Here is a 10,725-nt window from a genome sequence, read left to right as displayed (position 1 = left end):
GATAACTAGAAAGTAATATTGTTCCTATTTTCCAGATATGAAAACTAAGGTTTAAGAAAGTAAAACACCTGGGTCAATGTCACCAGCAAGTGAGTACCACAGCAAGGACTGAAAATACATGGTGTAACCCTTAACTCTTAAAGTTGACTCATTAGTCTAGGAGGATTTGCAAAATTCTTCTTGGTAACAGCATAGACTATCTGCATATTTTGAATCCATCCTGTACTCTGAATTCAGATACCTGGATTCCAGGCCTAGCCACGCCCACTTCCCATTGAGTGATTACAAGGCATGTCACCACCAAGGTTCATTCATATCTTGCGGCCACATGCAGGCCAAGTACAACCAGCATCAAAGCTCAGTTTTTGCCCTCATCACATGACTCGATGTAAAGCTACCATGAAATGTCTATCAAAAGTCTTCTGGGCTTGTGTAACCTTAATGTTTTCAGAATATGTTTTTTAAAATAATACTTTGTTCCTGTGGATAAATATTGTTGGCTTAAGATTGGCTTGCGGAAGCTGAAAGAATGGAAATCCATTGAGCTGGCTGCTTGGGGCTGGTCCCAGGCTTAAGATGAAAGTGACCTTTAGGCTTCCTGGCAGAATCAACAAAATAATAAAACAATAGTATTCAAGTCCGAGCTCTGCACAGAAGGAGAAAAAAATGCATCTGGCCACCATATCTTCTATTCACAAGAACAAAAGACACAAGAGAGTATACAAGGGACAAGGTGCTCCAATGTCGGAGTCACCAACAGAGAACTGCTCAGATATCATTAACAGAGGACCTAGTTTAGCTGGCAAGGTGTACTTGGTGAAAGGAAGTAATAATCAAGGTGCACAAGACATTGCAGTTACATATAAAATGACTATCATTCTACTTTTGCAAAAAACCACACTTAGAAGTTAGAGAAGGCACCTTCTCTTCTGGGAGTCAGAGGAAAACACAATATTATCTTGAAATAGTTACAGCAGGAATAGGGGCATTGTAAGATTTGTGAACTGGCATAGAATGATTTGCGTAAAATATCAAATCACATAAAGAAAATGAAGACTTGTAAAAGTCACATTTTTTTAAATTCTGTCACTTCCTAATTATAACCATAAATTGAAAATGTCAGCATTCCTAGTGTTACTTATTTTTAAGTTACTGGCTGTACTTACTTAATTCTAAGGCAAAAATATGTATTTTTTTTACTTGGAATTTTATTTTTCTAATATACCTGCTCAATACGATCCCTACCACAGGTGGTAATAAAACTACAGGCTGTGACATTGAACAGCACCTCTTACTGTGGGATAAAAACAACTTTATTTTCAACTTAACAAAAGACCCTCATTACAATTTTGAAATAAAAATGTGCCTAAAAATAGTATAGAAGAGGTTGTTTGTCTCTGAATAATATCTTCATCTATAATAAAATATATAGCTAAAGAGCCTTTGCATATAAAACCATGTTCACTTTCTTCTTGGCTGAATTTTACTTAGTAAATGAGATATCTTTCAAAATGGAGCAATATTTTTGTCTAGTATCGATTTTTGAATATTTACTTCCTCTAGTGTATACAAACACCTACAAAATGATTAAATCTTCTATCTCAACAGAATATGAGAGTGAAAATCCCAAAAATTATTTAAAATGACAAAATGTAATTATGTTTAATTTTATTTTCCATAACTTTTTCTTCAATATTTAAAGTTTGGTACAAAGTTACCTAAAGTAATACAATTGAGATTTCTAAAATTTTCATTTACATATGCTGCCAAAGATACATTTGTGTACATAAATTGCTTAAGACATTATGAGACAATATATACCTAACATTATATATTCAGTGAAGAGAAGACCTATTTCAGCATATTAGAGATTTACAGATGCGACTTGGAGTCTCCTCCCTTCATTATGCAATACAAATAGCCAATGAGCACATGGAAAGATGTTCAGCATCACTATTCACTAGGGAAATACTAATCAAACCATGGTAAGAAAACCATTCATCCACTTCATACCCACAATGATGGCTATAACAAAAAAGACCAACAGTAACAAGTGTTGTCAAGGATGCAGAGAAATTGGAATTCTCTCACGTGGCTGGAAGTAGTATAAAATGGAGCAGCATCTTGACAGTTCCTAAACAATGCAAAGACACATGTACCATATGGGCCAGTAATTCCACTCCTAGGCTTATACTTCAGAGAACAAGAATATACGTCCACTCAAACACTTGTACATAAACATTAAAAGCAGCTTTATGCATAGAAGAATAAAAACTGAAAACAAACCGAATGTCTATTAATTGATGAATGGATAAACAAAAAAGAAGTATGTTCATACAGTGGAATATTGTTGGGCAATAAAAGTAATGAGACACTGATATATGCTACAACATGAATGAATCTTGAGAATATTGTAAATAATAAAAGCCAGCCATCAATAATCATATATTGTATGATTCCATTTATATTAAATGTTCAGAACAGGTAAATTCATAGAGACAGAAAGTAGGCCAGTAGTTGCTAAGAGCTGGGTTTTGGGAGGAACAGGGGATGACTGCAAATGGACATTAGGCTTCTTTCCGAGAGTCGAAATGTTCTGAAGTTGCATGGTGGTGACAGTTGCAAGAGCTTGTAAAAACCACTCAACTGTACCCTTTAAAAAGGTGAGTTGTATGTATGGTATGTGAATTATATCTTAATTTTTAAAAGCAGACAATCACCAACAAAAACAAAGCAAAACAAAAAAGACTGAACTGAACTATGATCTGCATACCTCTCTGGATTCAATTTATTTCTAATAATGTCACCTTCCACTGTCATATAAACTTTATTTGCTATGCATATTTTTTGCTTGGCTATCAACTCTTTTTCTAGATTTTTACTTTCAAATGCCAACTTTATCAGCACTGGTGTGATCAACCATTCCAGTTTTCCCAGGACTAAGCAGGGGTTCTCATGACACAAGACTTTTGGTACTAAAACACAGAAAATTCCAGGAAAACTGAGATGAGTTTATTCTTGCATGATCTTGCATAATTTATGGTACTCAGTTCCACTGCTCTTTGTTTAACTACTGGAGAGATCCTCTATACTGACTTTTACATTCTTTCCTTCTAATTGTACACCTCCCTATGCTATTTCATTTATCTTTATGGTTTTTACTATAAAGTAATTGCTCACAAATTAGTTTATCTCATCTAAGTCTCTCCTGAGTTTGGGATATGAATTGCCAACTGTCTTCTGGATATTTTAATTGGCCACTAATACACAAGCCTAATGTGAAACCTAAATTTGTTTTAGTACCTAAATTAATTCTCTTTTAATTTTATCACATTCACTTAATCTCTTGAGCTAAAGTGAGTTATTTCTTCTCTTCTTTGCTTTATTATCACATCTAATGAATCATTATAATTATACTACCTGCAAAACATTGTCACATCTGCCCTACTACCTCTCCTACTCATTCCCATGAACATCCACGATTGATACTGATGAGTACACAAGTGAAAAATGTACTTTGAAACACATAAAACCCTATAATGTTATAGCAAAGTTGAAAATGTGGTATTTAAATGTAAAAACAAACTAAGATGTTTAAATTCCTGGTCACTTTGAAAAACATGAAAACCCCATAACATTATGTCCAATTTCAAAATACCGTATTAAGAGTAAAGTCATGTATTGCTAATTTTATCCGATTCCACAAGTGTCCTATTCTTCAGAGATGCTGATGCAGTACTTCTTCCTGTCTCCTTTCTTCCTCTCTTTCACACTTTATATCCACACTCACCCCCCCAAACATACATGAAATCCCACCCTCACACACACATGAACACAGTTATAGGCTCCAGCATCGAGTTCACACTTTATGTTACAGCAGCACAAGCTGCTATGTTGGGCCTCAAGGTTCTCTCCTGAAACTCTGTGCCCCAAACCTGCCTACCCCTGAACTATTCCTCCCTCAAATTTCATAGTAACTATTGGAGGGTCTGTAAATACTTCCCCAACCACACCAACCCCAAACAGAGTAAACCATTTTCTCTCTTTTTTAAAACATACTTCTAGTGTTGCATTTATCATGTAGTATTATAATTTACTTGGTTATATAATTGCTGTCCCCAACTTGAGAAGGAAGTCTTAAAACAGGAGTTCTATTTTATTTATGTAATGTATCATATGCCTGAGGAATAAGAGGCATAAGACTCAATTTGTTGAACTCCATTAATATTTTTATATATTTCATATTTTAAGTGATGATGGCTTACATAGCATGCTTAAAACATGACTGACATTTTAATAACTAAGTAAACAATCTTTGGACGTTTTATGCACATAGTTATCAAAGATATAAATTATATTGGCATGTGTGTCCACCAATCTAGACATACTTGTGTGACCAAGTTACACAAGTACAGTCACCCTACTTCCTATTTCTCTGTATACCACTGTAGCTCCCTCTCCTGCTCAGTCAGTTGTTGGGGAAAAGGCATGTGCAATCAGTCTCCTTCCCCTGACTTCTTATTTCCTCCTCACACCCACAGAAATGGAGTCACACACTTATGTATAAAACTGCTACGACAAATGTCTCCCTTGACTTCTATATGGCTAAACCCAAAGGACACTTTTAATTTCTGAAGTTACTTACTGATTTTCTGCTGCATTTGATACTGTTGGACATTCTCCTTGTATCCCTCTGCTACCTTGGCTTCAGGTTCTCCCACTTCTTTAACTATTAGTTCTAATTTGAGTTGGGGATCCTCTTCCTTTATCCATTCCTTAGGCACTGTTTTTACCTAGGACTCTCTCCGGTATTGTTTCCCTAATTAGATATCCTTTGGTGATGGTATCTACTTTCCCATTTAACTGAAAGCTTTTGGTTCATATATTCAACTACTTCCTGGACTCAACACCCTTCAATAAAGCACAGGTACCACAAAATTATCACATGAAAATCTGCACTACTCACTCCCCACCTGCCCCTGGGCCTGGTTTGATTCTTTAATTCTCTCTCTCAGGCAATGGTTCTTAATCACCCAAATCAATGATATGATAGCCGCCCCCCCTCAAAAAAAACATTTTCCTTACAAACCATATTAAAGTTGACAATCTCATTTGACTTCTTACTCAGGTCTTGAGATGTTTCCTTCTCACACCCTCTGCTTCTGCTGTAGGTCAAGTCCTTATCATATTTCTATGGACTATTACAATAGTCTATTAACTGATTTGCTTGTTTCTAGTTCTGCCCACATCAGATTCCTACTCCACTTTCCTCACCTCTGCCAAAGTAAAGTAATACATAGTATATATATACACACATATACATGGAATAAAAACCTGACTAAGCCACTCTCCTAATTAAAACCCATTCCCACAACCTTATAATTAAGTTAGTGTTTATTTATAGTTTGACCCAGTTACCATATATAGAAATCTAAATTTATCCTACTAATACCAGTCAAAATTGCATTCTTATATTTTCTAATCTATTCCATTCAAAATTAAAAACAAACAAAAAACTAGCCTGTATTGATTTTCAGACCCACGAATAGGTTAGGACATTGAAAAACACTGACCTACAAGCTAGAGCCCAAGCTTAATCACCCCCTGCCTTCAATTTATTATTGCCTTTTCGTAGCAACCTAGAAAGGTACATAGGTGGCATGCACCACTAGCTAATAAGAACCAATAGAAAATAAGGAATGAGTGCAAATTTTAAATTCTTCAAGTTACCCACAGAAAGGTTTACTATTTAGTTAGAAAAGTATATAATAAGAAAGGGATTGCAACAGATTTCCACAACTCTAAGTCTATGGAAAATAAAAAAATAAACACATAAATAAGGGGAAAAATCTGAAGTCTTGTTGGGAGGGATGATGATTTAAATGAAACCTCAATATGTGGAATGTATTTTAAAATAAATGTGAACTCCTCAAAAAATTTCCAAGAAATTGTTTGAATCCTAATATAAGTAAAATATTCTTATGACCTAGAACATAGGACTGAACATGAGAATCATAAGTTTTTCTATCATCAGAAAAATGGCTTTACAGTATTAAAAAATGGCAACATCATTGACAGTACTTCAAGCCTTGTACTTATTTTCAATGTACTTATAAATCATCTTCACTATGGTTAAATCAAAATTATATTTAGTCCTTAAGAACTACTGGTTAAAGGTAGAACAATTTTCAAGTATGTTCACTGAGATAAAATCTATAAGCATCTATAAAATCTATACCCTTATTTCAGGATACTTATAATAAATCTATAAGCATCCTGAAATTTATTTAACAAAATGTTATATCCTAAAGCATAAATAATTTCAAATTATTTATGACTGTATGTAGTATACATAATATAAACATTTAAATACATCATTTAATTTGGGTCTTTGCCAATGCTAATAAAAATTACTTGTCACAGCAAAAGTATTAAAAAAATTATTTTTTTCTTGCAGACTTTTTATAATTTTATCATTTTATTCTAGTTTTGCTTCAAAGAATTTTCAGATAGCTGAAGAAATCTATTTGAAAATCACTCTTAGGACACATTTCTTCAAAGGCTTTTGCTAAAAATCTTGGAAGGAGGTATTTCCCAGGTAGTAACTACTTGGCTATAGTAGTTAGGCTAAGAGTACTGCTGCTGCTGAGATACTTTAAGGGACTGTTTAATTTTTCTTACCAGAAGCATAATTCTTCTCAGAAGATTGACTATATCTTGTTACTGTGCAGAATTTCAAAGCCCTTTACATTTTATCTAATCAAAATCCACGTTTGCAACCCAGAGTTTACTTATTTGGTTTCTTCTCTACTTCCTGCTTTCCCCTTTGGCTGGTCATTTAACTCTTCACTAGAATCTATACATGAGGTTACAATAATAAAAATAAAAGCAGGTGGGCAATCCACTCTTTCAGAGTGTCCACTACCTTTAAACAACTAATGTGAAAGTGGGTGACAGACCGCCGATGCCTTTCCCTTATTCACATGCCCCACCCCTCTCTGTGTACCTTGCCCCCCTACTTTCCCAGAGTCTTAGTCTCCAGCCCACATGCATTCCAAATCAAAAAGGTATAGAATTTGTCACCCTAGAGCCCAAAATGTGTCCTTTTCCTCTAATTAGTTTTATGCTCCTAATACAGTATTAGAAATATCACTTAACAAGGATACTTAACATAGAGCTCATGTTTCTAGATCATTTTATCTAATTCAATAGTAGCCTTTTTATTACGCATACATACATTAGAGTAGCCAGAGTATCTATGCCCACATGTAATGTGAATTAATAAATTTTGTAACCAGTGATTTGTGTAAGACGACATTTTCAGTCAATAAAACCAATGCCATACTCACGGTGAAGGTTGGTGGGCCTGGGTTTCAGCATTTCTTGGTGTTTTGCAGGCAGCAGGCTTCGCCATGTCCCTGACAACACACCTGGGGCGCATGATAGACAGCACAATGCACTATTAATTATAAAAAGGGTAGAACAAACCTGGAAATTAAACACGGTACTAAAAACACAGTCTGGGGGGAAATCTTTGCAAGCCCCTTAAACAGTAACCTGGAGGCCCTAGAAAAGCCCTTAGGGCTAGAAATTGTTGACTCGGGGTTCCAAGAGCTCAGTTATACCCAAATACAATCTGTGCTAGCCTCTGTATTTGACTTTCTTTTTAGCACCAATAAATGATTGTCAGAAGCTCTCCCCATAGAAGAAATGCTACTGAAAGCTTTGCCCTCACCATATGAAGACATCTGAAAGGTTTAAAAATAGGAACAGCTGTCGTGGTGATATGTTAAAAGAGGAGCAGAATTTTCTGTAGCTTTGGCTCTTTACTAAAAGATATGGACTCCTATTTTGTGCCATCATTACAACACAGGTCTTCGTCTTAATAAAAAAAGAGATCTGAGAGGCGTCCAGACAGCCTCATGTTCAAAAATCCCCTTCAAGCTAAAAAAAGACGAAGAGTTAGAAGAAAATATTCACATTTAAAGTAAGTGTGTACATGTGTGTGTAAAATAAATAGAGAAGATGCATTCACAATGTGAAAAAGTAGTAAAAGGTCTTCATGTCTTAGTCCTCCACCACAGGATATATAAATGCAGAGGGCGGATGATACACCAGAGTTCTGAAGGGCAGCAGAAGGACACACTCTTACCCTCATGTCAACAGGGCTTACAGAGCACCACAGAGATTAATGGGCAGAAATCACAAAACACCCCTATAGCTCTAATATTCCTTCATCTCAAAAGCTTTAAAACACACATTGCTTTAAATAGGGATGCCTTGGTTATAAAGCTGAGACCCTCACGTTAGACTTTCCTAAATGGAAATATCCCGTTGGGTCCCAGGATTCTCAAACATAAATTGTGTTCTTAAACTTTCATGGAGGTTTCTTGGAGGGCTGACTACACTACTTATATTTAGGGACAGTCATGTTTTTTCCAGAAGTGGATTATTGGTGAGGCAGTGGCAGATAAACTTTCCCAGAGCTAAAAGCTGCGAGGGCTAAATTCTCCACTTCTGAAGGAAATGGTGCAGGGAAACACAGACACAACGCACAGAAATGTGTACACAAACACACTGCTCAACCACACAAGGTCAAGTAAGACTTGAAATCAGTATGTGACATGACGAGCAAAGAAAATGGTGCCAGTGCAAAACCTCAACACATGTCCCCCTTGGGGTGAAGAAAAAAAAGTGACTTGTCAAGAGATAATGCTAAACTCTTAATGGATTGGTCAAGAGATGCAAGCCCAGAACATCTACCAGAACCACAAGACCTTCTGTTTTATTGCAGTTGTATGGGAGATGGCCACTCAGTCTGCAGAGTTAGGAGAACATTCAATAAGGCAGTTGTTAGGGAGAAGTAACATCCTGGGATTTACGAACTCTGAAGTTTTAATCTAACTTATATAGAGTACAATGTCTGGGAAGTTAAATTTCATGGCACTGGAAAATCTTTAGCAATTCTCACCCAACTTAAAATAACACATAAGGCATGTTTTAGTCTACATGGACTGGTTTGTGAAAATATCGGAAATATCACCAACTCTGGAAAATTTTTTGAAGAACTGTATCTGTGAGAAACTACATGCAACCTTCTATCTTAGTTCATTTTCTTTTTTCCTTAAAGTTTCCGATATTTAATAACAAAGGTTTGAAATAAATCTGCTACTTAATTACTTTTCCTTAAATATGCTTTTAAGTTGATTCTTTTCTAATAAATGTGGAATATCAGCCAGCATTAGGGTAGGTTTCTAAGAAAAACTTTTTTTTTGAGGGAAAGACAGGGAATAAGAAGCATAATTGGTAGGTACAAAATAGAGATGGGGAGGTTAATAATAGTATAGGAAATGGAGAAGCCAAAGAACTTATATGTAAGACTCATGGACAGGAACTAAGGGGAGGGAGAATGCTGGGGGGAGGAGGGTACAGGATGGAGGGTGATAAAGGGGAGAAAAAAATGGGATAACTGTAATAGCATAATCAATAAAATATACTTTAAAAAAAGAAAACTCTCATCTAATCTCAAGTACCGAGTAATTTTGGTTTAAAATTACAACAGTTGACATACTACTGTGCCTGTTCATACTATAAAACCATTCAAATGAAAACTTTATTTAAATGTCTGAACTTTTAAATTCTATTAGATAATGAAAATAAACACATAAATACCCAACAGCAATATATCTAAAATTAACTCATATATATATACTTAATTTAAAATATATTTACTTGAATCAATTAATATGCTTTAATTAATTTTAAAAAGCAGGAAAACTATATTTTTCATGCTAACATATATCCTGAACACAGGACTAAAGTAATATAGCTAGCTACTGAATCTGAGTTTTTAGGGGGAAAAATCTATTTATTCCAGATTGCTAATTGTTCAACCAATTTAAGGGGACTCAAAACTATGGTAATATGTATTTTATAGTATATACTCCTACATTTTCTAATTTGACTTCTTTGTAGCCAAAATTTTTTCTAGATACAAGAAAGCCCTACACTCAGATACACAGACACATAAAGAAACATAAAATACTTTTAAGATTTTTGTTAGCCTGTGTAGATTAACATGTCTCTAAAATTATAATTGTTGTGTCTGGCATATCACAGCTTGGGGGATAAAATGTAAGAATTTTGACAGTTCTAATGTATAGAAAATGTTTGGCCCCAGCACTTTCCATTATCTGCCATGCATTAAAGTTATTATAATAAGACGGACCCCTCTTACTCTAAGAAACACAACAATGACATTTCAGCATGTTGCAGCTATTTCTCTACATATAATTTATTCCTTCAGCCAGACAGAGGGAGGCCACAAATGGTGCCACAATGCTGACTTTCCAGACTTACTATAGGCTGAGAGACTAGGAGTTCAAAGGTTTTAACCTCTTATTCTTTGCAAAGTATTTAATTACTTAGGGATTTATCAGACATGGGCTCCTAACAGTCTTCAAACTGCAGTGAGCATTCCCTCACTACTCAGGCATCACTGAAGATTTATGCAAATAAGACATTCTGCAACCACCTCAAGGGAATGCTCCTGTCTCCGCCCTCAGTGCTGCTGGGTTTTATGAATGACTGTAATCAATGCGATGAATGGCTGCCAACTGCCCACTCAGCCACTTCTACTCTTCTGTGCACTACACACGGGAGAAACTAGCATTGCCATAAGCCTGCTGATGAGGCTACGAAGGCTTTCATCTCTCCAAACAAGAA

The 10,725-nt window shown here is 35.5% G+C and overlaps 1 protein-coding gene across 28 annotated transcripts in view; it reads right to left on the bottom strand.

Moving 5' to 3' along the window:
* The window catches only part of RIMS1 (regulating synaptic membrane exocytosis 1), a 420,732-nt gene that overhangs the window by 336,749 nt on the left and 73,258 nt on the right, over positions 1 to 10,725 (bottom strand). For 27 of the 28 annotated variants that reach the window (XM_036024349.1, XM_036024352.1, XM_036024323.1 and 24 more), the window contains exon 2: positions 7,350 to 7,430. The exons of the other annotated variant lie outside the window; for it this stretch is intronic. In XM_036024349.1, coding sequence (XP_035880242.1) covers positions 7,350 to 7,430 — 81 coding nt within the window. The remainder of the gene's footprint in view (positions 1 to 7,349; positions 7,431 to 10,725) is intronic. 28 annotated transcript variants of the gene reach the window in all.

Source organism: Phyllostomus discolor, chromosome 4 (assembly GCF_004126475.2).
Source record: "Phyllostomus discolor isolate MPI-MPIP mPhyDis1 chromosome 4, mPhyDis1.pri.v3, whole genome shotgun sequence".
In the NCBI taxonomy this organism is placed as follows: domain Eukaryota; kingdom Metazoa; phylum Chordata; class Mammalia; order Chiroptera; family Phyllostomidae; genus Phyllostomus; species Phyllostomus discolor.
The sequence above is the reverse complement of the archived record's forward strand: the minus strand, read 5'-3'. Positions and strand labels throughout refer to the sequence as shown.